Source organism: Crocodylus porosus, unplaced genomic scaffold (assembly GCF_001723895.1).
Source record: "Crocodylus porosus isolate Cpor-Errol unplaced genomic scaffold, CroPor_comp1, whole genome shotgun sequence".
Lineage (NCBI taxonomy): Eukaryota > Metazoa > Chordata > Crocodylia > Crocodylidae > Crocodylus > Crocodylus porosus.
Window position 1 is genome coordinate 102,191,450 of NW_017728943.1, and position 19,045 is coordinate 102,210,494.

General features: G+C 41.6%; 1 protein-coding gene across 1 annotated transcript in view; it reads left to right on the forward strand.

Annotated features, from left to right (window-relative positions):
* Window positions 1-8,134, forward strand: part of CAPN9 (calpain 9) — a 48,373-nt gene extending 40,239 nt beyond the window's left edge. The window contains exons 16-20 of the mRNA XM_019549884.1: window positions 2,187-2,255; window positions 3,854-3,932; window positions 5,773-5,889; window positions 7,017-7,075; window positions 8,108-8,134. Of these exons, the coding sequence (XP_019405429.1) occupies window positions 2,187-2,255; window positions 3,854-3,932; window positions 5,773-5,889; window positions 7,017-7,075; window positions 8,108-8,134 (351 nt within the window). The remainder of the gene's footprint in view (window positions 1-2,186; window positions 2,256-3,853; window positions 3,933-5,772; window positions 5,890-7,016; window positions 7,076-8,107) is intronic.
* The last annotated feature ends 10,911 nt before the right edge of the window (window positions 8,135-19,045 follow it).

A 19,045-nucleotide genomic window follows, 5' to 3' on the forward strand; every position in this document is an offset into this window, starting at 1 on the left:
GGGGTGCCTAGGAGCTGGAACCAACTTTCAAGGGAAGTGGTGCTCGCTCCTACCCTGGGGGGTTCGCTCCTACCCTGGGGGGTTCAAAAGGAGGCTAGATAATCACCTAGCTGGGGTCATATGATCCCAACTTTCATTCCTGCCCATAGCAGGGGGTCGGACTTGATGATCTGCTCAGGTCCTTTCCGACCCTACCAAGTATGAAATTAGGCATGACTACCTGATTTTGAACATTTAAGAACATAAGAATTGCCATTTACTGGGTCAAACCATAGGTACATCTAGCCTAGTCTCCTGTGTCACACAGGGGCTGTTTGATCTCTGTTATCACTGGACAGTGTCCACTGGCTCCTTGAAGTTGTTGGATGGCTAGCGGGTGCTTTCTAGTGTTCTCTGCTTGGTGCCACACCCCTTATCATGCTAGTTGTAAAATTCTGACCTCACTCCCATCCCCGTTATGTCTTTTGTTGTCCCCAGAAATCAGTTGTTGTCTACCTAGTGGCCTCCCTTTCTAAGGGAGGCTTATAATGTTTCCTTGTGGGCATTTGCCCACGCTCCTTAGGCAGTAATTTGGCCTGTGTCACATAGTGGCAGAGTGGATGCTAAAAGGGAGCGTGAAGTGGGTATGACCAGGGTTTTTTTCCAATGTTCCTCTCTTACTTGCAGCCTCCAGAATTTAAGATCTAGGAAGTTTGATTCAAAGGCTGTATCACTGGCTCTCATGCTCAATAGCTACTGATGTTCCTTTCCTCCAAGAATTTGTCTAGTCCCTTTTTGAGTCTGGCTAAAGTGTCAGTTTCTACAACATCTTGTGACAATGAGTCCCATACTTTAATTACATGCAGTTGAAAAAGAACTTCCTTTTGTTAGCTTGAAACTTACTACCTACCAGTTTCATTTTGTGACTCCTGGTTCTTGTATTGTTAGAGATAATAAATAATAAATTCCAATTTCCTTTCTCTTCACCACTTAGTATTTTGTAAATACTTATCATTTGCCTCCTCAAGTGTCTCTTTTCTGAACTGAATAGGCTTAGCCTCTTTGGTCTCTTTTTATGTGAAACCCCCTCCATACCACTAATCATCCTTGTTGCCCTTCTCTGGACGTTCTCTAGTACTTCTATATTCCTTTTGAGGCATGGGGACCAGAACTGGGCACAGTATTCAAGGTCTGGATGTACCATAGGTTTATAGAGGGGCATAATGATACTTTCCATTTTGTTTACAATTCCCTTCTTAATAATCCCTAACATTATACTTGCCATATTGACTGACATTTGCTGAATACTAAAGTGATGTTTTTAGCAAATTGTCCACAGTGACTCCCAGGTCTCTTTTCTGTGTGGTAACAGCTAATGTAGAGTCCATTATTTGAGCCTATATGAATGTTTTCTGCATAGGTGGGCATTACAGGAGAGCTGCGTCACAAAAAATAAACATGGAAAGGTTAGATGGTGGGGAAGGAGGTGGAACAAATAGTCAACAAGTCCAGCAGTCCCTGCTTATACTAAATTTCCAAACCGGGCCCCATGCTGTGTATTTCCTGGGATGTTGAATATTCTCAAACTCCCATGGAAATCAGCCCTTTGCAAGGTCAAGACCCTCAGAAACGAGCAAAAGCTGAACAGATTTTAACCCATGTGACAAAGGGGAAAGTTCAGACACGTCTAGATCCCTGTCTATGAAAACTACCGCAGCTTTCGACAACAGAAGTCCCAAACACTAACCGCCAGAATCCATTAGCTTTACTCTACGAATAAACCTATTCTTTTTTTACAGGGTCAGCATGGGTTGAATCTGGCCTTAAGTTAGAAAGTCATAGTGAACTGGTCAAGCAATTCCTGTAGCATATAGTAGTATTTTTTATCAGATAACTGAATTCCCTGAGTCACTTACCTCCAAAGATGATCGTGCTTTGAAACAGTTTGTTTCCCCGTTATTTCCATGAAGTCTGCATTATTTAGCTAGCTTAGTTATCACCATTTAATGTTTCCACTAGATTTCTAACTGCAGTCATTGTCATTTTTTCAGCTACTCTACGACAAATATCACAGTATTGGGCTCAGCAGCATGCCAAGCTCCCTAGTGTAGGTATTATTATCTATGTAAGGGTACAACACTGAATAATTTGTACAAAACAAGGAATTTCACTTAACCAGATATTTTCCTTAACGTGTGCCAAAACAGTCCAGTGGTAATGGGAAGCTGGGATTTAATGAATTCAAGATTTTCTGGGATAAACTAAAGAAGTGGATAGTATGTGATTATATTCATTCTATAGCATCTTTCTTTTCTAATTTACATTATTATATATTTATTGTTTATGTTAGTATTTGTTATTTATTATAATTGATATGATTATTGCAGTAAAAAAAATTAAGAACGATGTATTTAAAAGCACAACATTATTACCAGCATTTAAAATATGAGTTCTTAAAAGCATTTTTATGTCTGGACAAAATGAGATGGTTATAGTTTTCCAGACCCCAAACCATAATGTCTTGCTGAAAATATCAGAGATGTTTATAAACAGAAAGAACTATGTTTGAGGTAAGGAATTTCAGAAATGTACTTTCCTAGGACTCTAATCAAAATAAAACTTAAGAGGATTCCATTACTATTGGTTTGCACAAGAAGAAAGTGCTAACTCACCATTTGTGGGAAATAATTATTTGAGGAGTCGGTACATTTTCACTGCTTATCTATTCAGAGATCAAGACTCTTAAGGCTTGAAACAGTGTTAACCAATTAAGTCCCAGGCCTACAAACACTTGCATGTGCTTAACTTCAGTTAGGCAGCCAATTAGCTCAGTTGGTTAGAGTTCCACTACTTATAGTAATAAATTTAAGCATGTGAATATACATCAGTAAGATAGGCAGGTGAAATTGCATATGCAAATAAGGCATCATAATTGCTTCCCCTTGGGGTTTAATTGTCTACTCCAAATTCATGCTCCAGCCAAGCATGTGAAATATGTAATTCTCTGCTTCCTGGAAGTCTTATAAGAAGTCACAATAGTTTTCTTCTGGGTCATTGACTTAATCTCTCCTTTAAATATAACTGTTTTAAAAAATGATTTATTAAGATATAAATGCTCCCAGTGGAGAGATTTCCAGATATTACTGATGAATGCAGTTAGAGTGATTGTAACAGTAGCTCCAACTCATCCATAATGCAAAGATCAATGTTTATTGTCCTATAAAGAAAATATGGATTGTAAATTCAACTTCATAAATATTTAACATTTGGGTCACACACCCTAAATCAATTTTTCCAATCTTCACAATTATCAAGATATTTGGTGATTTTCTAAAAGCTTTGGTGACAGTGACTACATGAGAATCTCCATTTTGTATCTAAAAGTTTTGTATCTTTTTTCTGTTTCTACCTTCATTGATGTGGAGAAATATAGAAAGGGAATGAACCTTACAGGTTCAGAAACGAAATAAAAATTTGAAAAATCCCAAGATATTTTTGATGATTTTACAGAGGCCAACCAATTATTTCTGAATACTTCAGGTTGAAAATATGGATTGATTTTTCATCACAATCTGCATCATACAACAATGAGAGCTGGACCTCAGATCTGTCTTCAGTTCCATACTTGGACTGAATCCAGACCAAAGTCTAACATATACCTAGGAAGAACTACCTGGTTCACCAGATCCATTATTTTGTGCTGGCTGGTAACTTTGCAATAGGCTTTAAATCCAAAAGGGTTCAGTCAACTTATGCTACCTTTGTAAAAAGCAGGTGTCTAGAAAACCATATACTATTTCTGCATATGTTTCAGCTGTGCTAGAAGAGTCCTTTATGAACTCATTGCTGAAATTGCTACATTTTTCTCACGCAGAGCATCTTTCTTCTTTTTGACTTGGATAAATCTGGCACCATGTCCTCCTATGAGCTTCGTAACGCCCTGAAAGCTTCAGGTAACAGGAATGTTCAGTCTTATCAGGGGAAAAATCAGAAACTAACCAACTAGCCAACTTGTAGGGCAGATCCTCAGCTACCAAGGGAGCTCTGAGAATGAACATCAGCTGTCTGATAGTAAAGACTAGATCCAAAAAAAGGACTTAAGTGGAACTTAAGCACCTTGGTCTAAGCTGTGACCCTGGTAACTCCCAGTCAGCTGCTGCCAAACCCTGACAGTGCCCAGTAGAATAGGGCTGCAGCTGCCACTGTCTTTTAAAACACATGGTGATGATGCTGCCATTCTCTTCCCCATGTATATAGAAGGTGGTTAAAGGATTCACCCCAAAAGTGGGAGACCTGAGTTTAATTTCCTTCTCTTCTTGAAAGGATTCAAATACATATGCTTCTAGGAGAGTGCCCAGACTAAGGGCTATTCTGGGCAGAGGTGCTCTCTCTACCCTCCAGCTGAATGTGCTGAATGTACCAAGGAAGTCAAGATTCACTGGGCCAAGAGGACAGCACAAGAGAGGGCCTGATCCTGTGCCCTAGTGGGCAAGCCCTCCCTGCTTCTGTTCCCATGGCCATGTGCATCATTTATCTGACAGTTTGGTTGTGCACTTGAGGGAAAGTGGGTTATCTATATGAATTGCTCATTGGGTGAGAATTTGTGTGAGTTGTACAATGACCCATTCATCTATTTCCAAAAACAAACTTTGCTAAAAGGAAAAACAGTTGTGCTTGTCTTCTGACCAACTTGCAAATGATTGTTTACAAGTAGACATTTCCTTGTTTTGGTCCAAAGACTGCCTGCTTTAAGACACCTGCTGTAAGTAAACCTTTGAGCCAACACAGAGCACCACTGAAATGCACACAGGCACAGCAAGCAACCATGGGGAGGATGGTGGAGCATAGGGCGGAGCTTAAAACATGCTGTTGCAGAGATCACCTCTACTAGAAAGCTGGATGAGAGGAATATAAACTATATACATGGATTTGTGTTTTACTTTGCATTTGTTAAAAGAATCCAGTTTTGCAAAAGTTCCTCGAAACTTCATGAAGGCAGAATATTCTTTCTATGAATGAACAATGTGTGGAGTGAAAACATCAACAAGTCAACAGTTTCTCATTTCACAGTCCAATATTTATTTCAGATGAAAATTATTTTGCTATTAGCTCAGTTTCTGCTGGAGGCAGATTTTTCAACTAATATCTAGGCCAGAGGTTGACAAAAATACAGCTGGCACATAAAGCTATAGAATCCAGCCAACAGAGCTGGAGTGTTTTGCCTGTACCCATACCCATGCCCACACCAGGGCTAGGTAGCAAGCACCTGTGCCAGAACTGGGCAGTGAGCAGTTGGGCCCCTACCGCCGCTGCTGCTTCTCTCCACCCTCTTGCTGCTGGCTATGGCATGGGCACAGCTTTCAGGTGGTAGGGAGCTGCACTGGGCAGCTTCCAGTTGTGCTTGTGTAGCAGCTGGGAGGTGGGGCTGAAGGGGGTGCGGGGAAAAGTGGCAGTAGCATGGACACAGTTTATAGCTGCCCAGTTCTAGTGCAGCTCCCCACCAGCTGGAAGCTGTGTTCACACCGCAGCTGGGAAGTGGGGGCTGGGAGAAGTGGTGGCAGCAGGGGCACAGCTCCTGGGTGACTGGCCCCAGTGCAGGTGTAGGGAAAGCCCCCACTACTGATGTGCTACCAAAGTCACCCAGTCCTCCTCAAACTGGAGCTGGGTTGTTCTATTTCATAGTTTATAAAGGTTCTCGGCCTCTGATCTACAACATTTATTAAAGATTCATAGATTTCCTTTCAGGACTACTAAGTTGCTTACTGTGCATTGTGTGTATGTATACATATACAGGCTTTCAACTCAATAATTACCTGCTGCAGCTGATTGTCCTGAGATATTCTGATGAACAGTTCCAGATTGATTTTGACGATTTCCTAAACTGCTTAATTCGCTTAGAGAATGCAAGCCGTGAGTATCCACTTCTGCTGCAATTGTTTGTTCCCATTAAACATAATTTCAGTGGAGTCTGCAGTGTAATATTTGAAATCAACTATGTAGTTTTAATTGCTTTCCTATCAAACAAGGGCTGTATTTATTATTTGCTTTTAGAACAGTTCCCTTCCCATGAAATAAAAACACATCCTGCTGCTAATGGGAAAAAAATCTCTCATTGTAAATGGATCCTATGCCTCAAAGCACACTGGAAAGCATGGGAAGCACAGTGGCAAAATGTCTGTCATGTCCCCTCCAAAATTTGGTCCACTGGTGGATAACAGTCTATGGCTGCTCTCAGTTAGTAGAGATAATCCATCAAGTGGAAGAGGTTTCCATTGTGATCTTGAAGGATGCCAGCTTAAATGCTTCTGGTGACCCAGCTGTAAGACACATGCTGGTAGTCATATCAAATGTCTTTTAAACATTGTTTTTTGCTTTTGATTGAAGATATATAAGCTATAATAGAATTATGAATTCTGTTTCTCAGTTCTGGTGGGGGTGATCATTTTGCTTATCAATAAAACCTGTGTTAAGAAGGGTGTGTAAACCAGTTTGGATAAACTCAGAAGTGATCTTCAACTGGGCTCAAATCTCAAACCAAATCCAACCCCTTTATTAAGAGCAAAGACAATTTAGTTAACTTTCTTAATTATTGTTTTTTCAAATTTGTTTGCTTCATTTGCTTCCTGGTTCCAGCCTGCAAAGGAAGAGAAGAGTTGAATACTGAGAGGGCAGTGGGGGGAAAGCAGAGGAGAGAGAAAAAGAGAGAAAGAATTATTTTTACTGCATTGCCACCATAATTTTTCCAAATTGAGAAATGCAGATAGCCAGGATAAAGTGCAGACAAGTTACCGAACGTGGGTGCTTACCATACCCAAGCCACCAACTGTTGGTCAAATGCCAAAGTCTTCACTCAGGCAAGAAATCTCAGGAAGTCAACAGAAGTTTTGCTTAGTAAGGGTTCACTACTCATACACAATAAGCCTGCACAGAATGCCAAATCCTCCCTCTCTGGGGAACAGCTGCTGATAAAGTGTGATATGGGAAACTTATGCCTATAAATATGGATGAGGTATATTATGTTCTGAACTTTATTACAGGGGTATTCCAGGAACTAAGCATGAAAAACAAGGAAGTCGTTAATCTGAACATAAGTGAGGTATGGTATTTACTTCACTGGAAACTAAAATAGCGGAATGTTTATGGACTAAATGGGAGTTTGTTACCAACTCTAACTGGGCCAAGATTTTACCCTTGTTGCATTAATCCTTTCTCCTCTGTGCTGACTGCTCAGTTTTGCTCCATTTCACATTCGTTGCTACCTTTCCTCTTTCCTGGGTTCAGTGTAGCTGCTTGGAGTGGATTGCCTCCTGTTTCTCTCCAAATCACTGAGTATCCAGGACAACCTTTTACTGTGGTCTGCACCTGATGGGTAGCCGGCATGCCATGACAGTGGCTTCATATGCTAATCAGGATCTTTTCATTGATTTTTTTTCAATCCAAGCATAAAATGAGAGGCAACAGGTGAGTGCAAGAGAGATGCAGTGAACACCAGGGAACATTGTCACCACCTAGCTCAGCAGACCTTAGTATTTCAGGGCTTGCAACCTTGTTTCCAGTGTGAGCCCAGCTTTTCCAAATGAATTTCCATGCTGTTCAGGACCTCACTGAGGATGGTGACCTTTGATTTGTGACCTGATACTCTGACACTTGGAGATTCACAACTCTTTCCATTAAGGTGCTTAAACTGAACAAGCCTTATGTAAAAGAAGTGCCTGGTTTCCAGGTTCTATCCCTAGTATTGGGAATTGTTACATTCTTTCAATTTTTTGCCATCCCAAGGCTTCCTTTCTTATAATACCTGGCCTAATTTTGTTGTCTTTTATGCCCCCTCAAAATGATTTCAATTAAGTAAGTTGAGTTACTTCGCCTTTTGATTTGTGTAGGTGCAGGAAGAATGTGTCCTCTTGTCTTGTGTCTGCTAGCCATGAATAGGTGCTGGAATCTCATCATCATGTCTAATGAAAATACGTCTCGGCTGCAGCTAGACCCAGGCACTCCCAGTTCGGAACAGGCATCAGAAGGCACTGATTCAAAACAAGATAGAGCTGTATAGGCGTCTCTTTTTTTCTCGCCTGATGTCAGTAACTGAGCTTATCGATCTTAACATCTGGTCTTTTCTCTATACTAGTTTATCAGCCTGGCAATGAACATTTGAAGATATCCAGACTGGACTTCAGGAGTCTCTCAGGATGGTGCCCAGAGCGCCACATTCACCTTCAGTATAAATGTATATAAGAACTTTGGTGCCAAGGAAATGCTTATGCTTCCCAGCCCCTCTCATCTTTGCCCCTATCACACTGATGGAAAAAATCTTTATGGAACGAAATTTGTTTTATTTTTTAAAGATAAGTTTGGGATTTGCTACTGTGTACTCAGGGATGTATTGGAATGAGACACTTCGCTCATTTTAAGGAAGCTGAAACTGACTGTCTTACAAGACCAAGGCCTTTTATAAATACAATTATTTTTAGTTCCCATATACTAGCAGAAGGAAAACCCAGCCATTAAAAGCCTTCATTGTTGCTTAACTACCAATTAGCAAATGCATGTTAAGGTATATGCTGGATAAAACTTCGTTACACTTGAACAGCCAGACCAACACTGTAGAGAGTCTTGCAGACTAGTGGAGTTACAGATGGGCATCTACTCTTAAATACTTCTAGAGTGGTGGTGGCCCTGATTCTGTCTTGCTCAGAACAATATTTGACTCAAAGCCTGGCCTTGTTTACAAATCCTGATGAGAAACAACAGCTTTCCTTCTACTTTCCTTTCTTCCCCTAATACAAGCCTAGTCAAGCTGTAACCCACAAAGCCAACCATGTTTTACAGAGTAATGCACTGCAGTAATTGGCTGCCTTCATTTTCAGCAGGAGTGCATGGTCTTTTGAGATCCATGGTCCCAGCATACATCTTGAGTAGCTAGAACCTGTTTCCACATAGACCACTCCTCTGTAGTGAAAAGAAGTGGCTTCAGACTGTGGCAGTTTATGCAAATTATCTACAATCAATATTAAGTGCTCATACCTTCCCTCAGTTTTGTATTTCAGCCAGATCCTGCACAAGCACAGGATGTGTTATTCTGAAATCATTCCAGACAAGTGCCTACCCAGAAATCAAAGGCCTTACAGGTCTTTTATATGTTAGTTCTGGCTTGTTCCCTGGAGCAAATGTACAACCTGTGTCTGCTTTGCAATAATCATGTGTGCTGGGGTTGTTTTCTAAATCATTTTTTACAACAAATACTACAGCTGTTTGAACAATTTCTTATCTCTTAATGTCCAAGTCCTGTGCACCAAGTAGCTGGTGCTTTATTTTTGTAATTTGGTCTTGTAGATAGTTCTGAAAAGGAAATCAAACCATAAAAAATACGAAGTTAAAATATTAAGAATGGTCACCTCTAAGACAGCAGCTGCTTCTTACTATCAGTAACAACCTCAGGCCTGTATAGGTCTGGATGGTTCTTGAACTATTTACGAGGTAGGCAAAGACCATGGGTATGCTACAGTATATGATGAACCAAGGGAGTCAGCCCCTTACAAGGTACTTATTTTTCATTACAAGATTTTATGCCTCTTTGACATTGTTAGCAAACACCTAGCATAGTTATCACATGTGAGAGCCCTTTAGCTGATTCTGGAGCTACTACTGACAGAGTTGTACAGGGGTGGGTCCTAAACTGCTTAAAGGGGCTGTTGTGACATAAGACAGTAGGGAGCTACATTTACATTTCAAAGTGAGCAGCAGACACTTGGTTAAAAGTGAAAGCTAGGAACATTATAAGAAAGGACCATAAATTGTGATTAATGTAGCCAATACATGGAATGTTACTTTGCTATAATAAATGTATTTTTGTTAAAATGTTTAGATAAATTACAAGAACAAAGCAGCCTCATCAGACTATAAAGTAAAGTATAGCGGTAACAAACTAGTGTAAATGGAAGGGAAAGAAAACAGAATTTTCCCTTTTGGTCCTTTTTGTTTTCTCAAGGATATAAATTTTAACTAACTGACACTTTTCTGGTCCACAAGAGATTTCGTTTAATTCAGTTCTGAAAGTTTCAGTGAAACAAAGACATTTAAATAAAACCAAACAGAGTTTATTAGCATATGAGGTTTACATTTGCCAGCCATCTATAAATAGTAGGTATAGCCTAGGGGGAGATTTGGGAATTTCTATGAGACACCTGCTGGACTGTTTGCCTGTGGGACTGTTTGGAAGACCCCCTGCTGTGGACCCTGTGAGCCTGGCCAACTTTGATTTGTGGCAGACAAAACCGACAAAACCTATCTGATAAGATTATACATTTCCTCGGCTATTAATCTTGCTTTGTCATTTAATCAATAAACTTCTCACCTTGGTTGGAATGACGCAAGGATCCGTTCAAGGTTTTTTTTTTACCCATCCACCCCTATTCAAATTTGTTAACAACATCTCAAGGGGAAGTCCTATAAGTTCAGGAAGGCTTAGGATAGAATCTGGAATGAAAACTCCAATTTCAACCTTTTCCAGACCTAGGCTTTCAAGACCATCTGTTCTGGAGATATAACACTTGGATCAGAAGTTAGAGCCTGGACTTCAGCTCAGGCTCACCTCTCTCCAATATATATTGATATGCACACCTGAAGCCTAAACCTATGAATACAAGATTGTCTGCCTATGAGTGGAGCTTCATTCATCTTTATTACTAGCTTGTATCATATCTTTCTGAAGTGATGTTAAAAAGCTATGCAGGAGCAGAAGAACAACACATGGCCTGCCATCTTATCTTCCATGTTTTGATGTTTCTTTACCCAGGCTAGGGATAGGAGTGTCTCAGGGAAATTAGGCCCATTATAAGATACTGAAATAACTCAGGGAAGAATCATTGGTGGTTTTGAAAAACTTCTTTGCATTGAATAGAAGAAAATTGTTAAAACAGCTAAAGAAACAAAAAGCCTCCATCAACCCAGTTTGAGAAGTTGCCTGCAGGCTGCAGGTCCACAGAAAAGGAGACCTAACAAGCAAAACCAAGTTAGCCAGTGCTCCTCCAACTCAGCCCTAGCAGAGGGGCAGGATTCTACCCTGTACTACAGACATTAAGACCCCCATCACCATGGCAAGAGGGCATCTCACAACCTTTTAGGGCATTTGTCCTCCCAACATTGGGGACATAAGAAACGCTCCTATCCTCATTTCATTGATGAGCCTACATTAGGGTGGCCATCATAGAGGACATACTGGTTTTCTGCTACTCTGTCCTCTATTGATACGAAACCCAACACCATTATATCACATAAAGGTGTCCAGTTTCGTATCAATAGAGGACAGAGGACAACCAGACTTTCCTCTATGATGGCCACCCTAGCCTACATACCTTTGAAGAGGTGGACCTTAGAGACTTGTCCAAGATTACACAGGGAATTGAATCTGGAACTCCTTAGTACCAGACTACCACTCAATTCCTTCTCTATAGTAAAGCTCATTCTCAAAAGGAGAAAATGACCTCACAAGGAAAAGCTGCTAAGAACAGAGGACTAGGAAGTAACCCAAAGTTTTTCTGTTTGATGTGTGAGTGAGTATGAGAGGGTGCTCCCTACCACCATGAGAATATGACGACTTTTCTCAGAAATGGGACAGCTTTCTATTTAATGAGATAATGGATTTTCGATCTACAAAGTCAAGGAGAATTGTGTGTTTGATCCAAAGAGCTTAAGGCCAAATCCAGTTCTTTCTGCTTTTTTTAAAAACAAGTGTAGGCACAAAGCTATACATCTTTACAAGATATATGGCAAACTACTTCACTGAGCTTTGACAATAATTTGATATCGCCTTCTCTGATGTGTCATATGCAAGTTATTAGTGAACACTGGTTCGTTCTGGCAGCCCTATCTGTTAAAGGAGCTCATAGTAGATATAGTTTTCATAATTACACTGATTAAAAACATTCACTGAGCTACATAGTTGCCAGAATCAGTAAGTTCTTCTACTGCCCACACAGGCCTCAACCTCTGCCCTCCCCCCCACCCCTGTTTATAAAGCACAGACTGCTGGATGATAGCTGAAGCTGCCAGCTGTCAACAGAATTCAGTGTCACCTGATTTCTCATAAGCTATGTGGTCATCTCGAGGCTCTTAAAGAAAATGCCTCAGCTCCTAAAGCAGTCGCTGAGTAGTTTCGGGAAAAGCACCTTTTTAGGTTTAACAGTGTAACGCAGCAGTTAACACCGTTTTCCAGCAACAAGCTAAAATGGGTCAGCTCAGGTTGGAGGCAGGCTGGTACCAGACCTGGCTGCCACCATTACTGCCACAACTTCTCCCTCCCACCTGCTGTACTGCACTGCAGGATGAAGCCCTCCCCACCCACAAATGCTGCCAAAGTCCCAGCTCTGTGTACGGGATCCAGTGGCTCTGTGGGATGAGTTTGGCCTGTGGCCATAGGGTGCCAACCCTTGGCTTAGCATCAATTCAAAATGCAACCAAATGAAAAAGTAGTTAATTCTGCATGCATCCCTGAGTATCCCTGCCAACTTCTGGCAATTTGTTCATTGTCTTCCTGTGTAAGACCCATTCAGATAAAAAGACCAACATATTAGCTAAATGACTACACAAGGGAAATAATTAACTGTAACTAAAAAAATTGGAAAAAAATACTTCTTTGCTCTAATTTCTCATTTAACATAAAGAAGGGTGTTTCTTGGAACAACCATGCTTGGTAAATATATCAGACAAAAGTGCTACTTGTAAGTTGCTCCTCTGAGAGTTTTAGCAATTATAAAAGACAGTAGAAATTAAACGGAAGTTGAGCACCACTCTTAAGTGTCAGTAGTTATTTCCAATAATGGAAATAAAATATTGCTACACAGAGTAACTTAATCACATTGTCTTCAACTGCACACTCACAAAAATATCATAAAAAATTCTGTTGCTTGAAAACAAGAAATGTGTCCCCTGCAAGCAGATCAAAGATCTGTTTTGAAATGCCATCAGTAAGGTTTGAACTAAGGGGCTTCATATATGAAGTAGAGATAACTTACATAAGCACATAAGAATTGTCATGCTGGGGCAAAACAAAAGTTCTTCTAACGCAAGTAATCTGTCTCCTGGCAAGAAGCAGATGCTTCCGAGAGAGTAAAAGAAACAAGGATATCGGTGGAGTGATCCATTCTCTCCCATATCCTCCCAGTTTCCAGCAGGCTTAGAGATGTCCTGAGCCCGTGGTGACATTTCTGTTTGTTCTCTTTAAGAAACTCTGATTGATCTGTTTAATTGCTTTTTGAACTCTTTCCGTTGAGCAGAATCCTCAAGCCGTAAGCAATTGCAGGTCACTATCCTTCTGGGAAAGCCACAATGGGACATACTTTATCACTTTATAAGACAGCGTGTTATAAATACATACCAGGAAAGCAATATCTTTCACTACGGGCTTATGCTTACATATGTCTCTCTCAGTAAATTCAGACCTGCACAAGTGCAGGGTCTAGCCTCATGAACCATGTTTATACATTTTTAAATTTTATATCCAAAGACAAAAGACTTGAGCTGGGTGAGGACTAGACCCTAACCAATAGGTTTCAGAGTCATTCTTCTGCTCCGGCCCTGTTGAATAAATACCCTATTTCCTTGCATATAACACATACTTTTACCCCAAAACCAGTTGTTGGAAATGTCAGGGCACATTATATGCAAGAAATATGGTAACAATAGGGTATACTTATTGGGGTCAAAAGTAAAAGTAAAATATGCCTTTCACTCAAGGAGCAGAACAATGAGCAGGCTCTGCTCCCTAGATGCTAGTCAGGGCCCTGCCACATGGTCAAATTAAAGCTGGGTAGAAACCAGCTATAAAATTGGTATGCATTTTCAAGCACTAACTTTGTAGCTGACTGGCTCTTCTTATAGCTGGATGGACATTTCATGGTGGGATAATTATTTTGTATGTGTGGCTGGTCTAAATATATTCTCTGATTAAACAGTTAATTGCACAATAATTCCTTTGCACATGTGGCTGGTTTTATTTTGCACATGTGGCCCATCTAAATGTATTACATGATTAACCAGTTAACTCCATAATACCTATGTGGCAGGGCCTTAGTTACTTACTACAAGGAAAGATTTTTTTTCTTATTTCTGCCTTTCAAAAACAAAGTGTGTATTACTGGTATATTCTGGGATGTACTGTATGCCAGAAAATATGATACTGATTAATCCAAAACAAAACAGATTCAGCAGATACCCTTGAGAGACCTGTCCCAGGATACCGTATAGCCCAGTGGTTAAAACACTCACATAGGAGGGATGTCTTGGGGCAACTGGTTTCAAACCTTTGTTTCAAATCGCAGAGGATCTAGGGCTTCAACTTGGGTGCTGGATATCCCAGGAGTAGGATGCCCCCAAAGCAGGGCTGTAGGAGAACAGTGCTCTCACACTTGAGAATTACAGGTCTAGGTCCCCCAATGTTTCTAGCCTTGTTTTCAAATTTCCTTTGCTTATCTTTGTTTTAAAAAGCAGCCTGGATAGCTGCTGCTATTTTTGACACACAACTGAATAAGAGAGATAGGTGAGAGACCAGGTACAATAAATAGAGTTGATGGCATTCACATGGCCCCCCTGCTTGGCAGGCAGTCCCTCCTGGGTCATCTCACTGCCAATGGCCTATCACCAAGGGGACTGTCACCTCCTGTGTGGCAGGTCTGTTGCTTAGATGAGGAGCATGGCCTGAAGGACAGCTGTGATGAAAAGTACTTGCCCAAAGGGGAAAAAGCCTGTCTCTAAAACCATTCTGTTATCCTGGAAAGAAACATATATATACACATCTTTAAATTCTTTTTTTGCCTTCTCTCTCTCAAGTATCCAAAATTTCACAAGACTGCCTTGATTATTTATGGGGATCTTTTCAAATCCCTACAAACTCACCTGTCCCAAATACATTAATGTATTTATATTTAGCCACTTGTGAACTACCTTTTAACCCTTGTGATGCCATGATGGATAGAGCGCTAACTTAATGTTGCTTTGCAATGGGTATGTCCTCATGTCATGAGACAGCCTACAGGTGCCACCTTATTATTTACTAATACTTTGTGGTAGCAGAAGGCTGCAGAACTTCTGACACTTGTTTTGCCTGGCAGGACAGATTATTGTTTAGTATTTATATTACAGTAGTGCCAAGCTCACCCCTTCTTCCCCAAATGTGTGAGGTGCTGTATAAACACAGTGCATTTGTCCTGACCGGTATATAGCCCCATTCTTAAGTACTTTAAAGTGGTGCCCCTCTGCACTAAGTTCCTCTCAGAAGGCTGAAAAATGTTCAGTCTTCTGTAATTCAAGCATTTCTCATTTCAGACATTTTGTTGGTGCTACCATCTTTCTGCAAGGAAAGGCTAGATAAGTCACTTAGGATGGTATGACTACCTCATTCTGCATCAGCCAGAAAAGAGATATTGAATAACTCTGCTACAGTATAAGTCTGGGAGTGTGGTCATGTGCATGTGAATGAAGTTCACTGCAGATATGTTTCCGTGGTCCACTGTAGTACTGAGTAGCTACTCAGGTGCTAGAAGCTGACTTGCTTGGGACTCTGCCCAGACTAATACACCTCGCACTGCGCAAATAGCATAGGCAAAACATCACACTAAAGCAGCTATACTGCCTTAAGAGCACAGGCTGGTTTGTTCAGCCTTAGCTTGGGTATTTATTACACCAGGGATTCTTAAAATTTGTGATAACGTGACCCCGAGTGCTGAATCGAGGTGGCGGGAGATGGGGACCTCGCACGTGGCAGCCGCCACTGTCCCCACCATCCACTACTCTGTGCTGCTGCTGCGCACTGCTTCCCCAAGCCCCTGTGCGTACCCTTTGGGAAGTTTGCGGCCCCCTTTTAAGTTGCTTGTGACCCTCCTGGGGTGCTGCAACCCACAGTTTGAGAACCCCTGTACAACTTACAACCCTAAAGTGGACCATTTAGACACACCATAGATTTCTAAATGGCTCTTTCCAGACACTGCTGATAGGTTTGTGTCGGCTGATGCCTAAACATGCTGGGATTCACAGATGAGGCATTTCCCTGCCTCCCTCCTTCACAGGAACCTCCTCAGTAGGTATTTTCAGGGTATATGGACCAGAAGGTGTTTCACACAACATGCCAACATATATCTATATAAATAAAATGAAGTATATGTCTGTAGGTATGATCACTTATAACTCAAGAATGGCTGGGCCTGTCTACTTTAAACCTTCCAAAAATCACTGAATACCACCCAAAGAAAATTATAGGCAGATTAATTTTCACTTGACCCTTTTTGGAGTTTGCATTTCCTGGGATTACTTTGCTCTTCAGATAACAAACTGATACCACCCCATTTTGGATGCAGTGAATTCAGTTCAATTGTCGTTATTATATTGATGCTTGCCTTTTTTTTCCACTGCACATTAAATATTAAATGTTAAATATGTTGTACTATGTTCTTTAAGAATAAACAATATTTTTGACCTAAATATGTTGCACTGAGTTATTTGAAAATGAACAAACACTGAAATGACAAAAATAACAACCTGGGCAATGAATCGGTACGTTCACTAGTTGGGACTAAAACTAGACAGCTTTATTTTGGTAAACAAAGTGAGGGCTTGGTTGTCCCAGGCTACGTATGAATTTGACTCAAACATACTGAATAGTTTGGACTGGAACATTTTTTTTTTTAAGGTTGAGGGGAAAAAGAGGTTCCCTTTTACCCAGACCTTGCCAGTTAGGACACTCCTCTGTGCCCGAGGGGATTTGAATCAACACCTTCCTATCTTGCAAGATGATGTTCTAACCTAAGGACAGAGCTCTTCCAATCTATGCCCACTAGCATGGCATAATTAACTATTCCTGGAGCCAGAAAGCAGCACTGTACCTAGACTCCTGGCATTCTGGGCGAACTTTTTGTATTGGGTCACCCTTTGCCAGAGATAATAATAGTAATGACCATTTTTAGGCCCCCTTTCTGTCTGGGCCTTGGGCAGCCATCTGGTTCGCTTGTGCCTGTGTCTAGCCCTGCCAGAAAACAAGAGTGCTCATGACTTGTTAGCTTTGGGATGTGGACACTCAGCTGGAAGAGGGAGACCTGAGTTCTGGCCCCTGCACCATTAAAAAAATATTTCCTGGAGAAAGGACTGGGACCCCTTCATACATAAGTACCATAGCCCCTAAACTGGAGTGTCATGCCTCCCTTTCTTGTCTCTCCAACCTAAGGAATATTTAATTAGTTTCACACAAAGTTAAGCACCCTCAACAGGAGGGAGTGAGAGGACCCCACTTCCTAGCCTGCCCAGTCGCACGGTAGTTAAAGCAGTCACTCTGGGGGGCATGGATTCAAGTGCATTCAGGCAGAGGAGGGATTTTAATCTATGTCTCCTACATGCTGGTGCAGCCACTAACCACTGGGGCTGATAAGTAGAAAGGATGAGGCATCCCCTCCACTCACTTTGCTGCCTCCTCCACCAGGGCAGACCCTAACTCCAGGCTGTTATTCCCAACTGGTATAAGATGCTTCTCTGAAACCTGGAGCTAAGTGAATATCAAGATAGCAAAACAAAAATGTCAGGATGTATCACCAGAAAAGTGCAATGTGACTATTTGTCCTGAAGCCCACAGGCAGAGTCCACTCCACTTTGAAAATGGATTATCTGGTGACACACAAAAATCATTTATCATACTACTCAGAATGATATGATTTATTTCCTAAAGGACATGTTGTGAGACTGAAATAGAAATGGGGTCAGTGACTGGTAGGGCAACTCTCAGTCACTGTCACCATATGGCAGATGAATGGCTCACATACAGTATTTATCTTTTGTTAATAACCTATTGAAAGTCCTATCGAGACACAATCCAAGGGCAGTTGGAACAAAGATAAAGCAAGCTTGCCTTCTGGCAGGACTTGAAAGGGCTCTTTATGGGAACTAATGTTCCTACTGGATTCAGATTTCCAGTCCAAACTATAAGCATGAAAAATATTCCTAAAACTTTAATTAATTTGCTTGTGTTAAATAGAGACAAATTAAACAGATCAGTCACAAAGATCTTAGCTTCCCTTCCTGCCTACTTATTCTAGGTTTCTAATGTCCTGCACATGTCACAGTGGAAGTAAGTCTGGAAATGAGCTGAAGGGTGATGACTTCAGAGATTTTTTGAGCTGAGGTGTTCCACATAAATGAAAGAATGAAAGTGACTGTGGAAAAAGGGTCCAGGTAGGGCTGGAGGAGTCAATGGAGGCGACTGAACATGTAGACAATAATGGACAGATGGGATGGGGTTAAATTGTGAGGGTTTTGAACAGAAGCACAAGGGCTAGGGACAGACATTCAAAAAGCATGAGCCTGAATTGATTCAATTTTTGCAAGTTAGTCTAACCTGGCTAGGCTAAACCAGTTTGTAACCTCACAGACATCCCAGAAATGTTAGCACATGCTTGCAGTGGCTCAGGCTAGAAGCTGGGGGCATTAAAACAGCCCTCTCTTCCTTTCTACAGAGCTGAGCTGAAGGGGGGCATGGCCAGGCCCCAGCAGGATGCTCAGATTAGGGCAGGATTCCTCACCCCGACAGCCCAGCAAGGAGTTGATAACACAGGGCATGTTCAGGTGAGCATGAACATGCCTCTTGCAGCATCTCAAACCCCTTTGAAATGCTGCAAGACGCAAGTGCAGGAACAAAAAACATTTCCCGCACTGCAAATTTGCAGCGCAGGGACAAAATTAGACCCCTGGGGCACGGTCCCAGTGTGTGCTCTGAGGCAATCAGAGGCTCAGTCCTCCACAGAGATGCTCTGGTAGCCAGCCAGAGTGTCTCTATGGCTAGCCCTTGCCCCAGTGCTGAAGCATGCTGCCTGCCTGTGCAGGGCAAGCAGCAGTCCAAGTTGCAGATAGCTAGACCTGGCTCCAAGCCAGGTAAGTAGGGGTTGGGGGGCAGCGACCTCAGGAGGGGTGGGTCTCTGCCTGTCCAAGCCCACCCCACTTACTCCCCAACCTGGCTCCAGCCCCAATCACTCCCCCAATCGCCCCCTGCCTGGCCCCACCTTTCATCACCCCTCTGCTCGCTCCATCATCC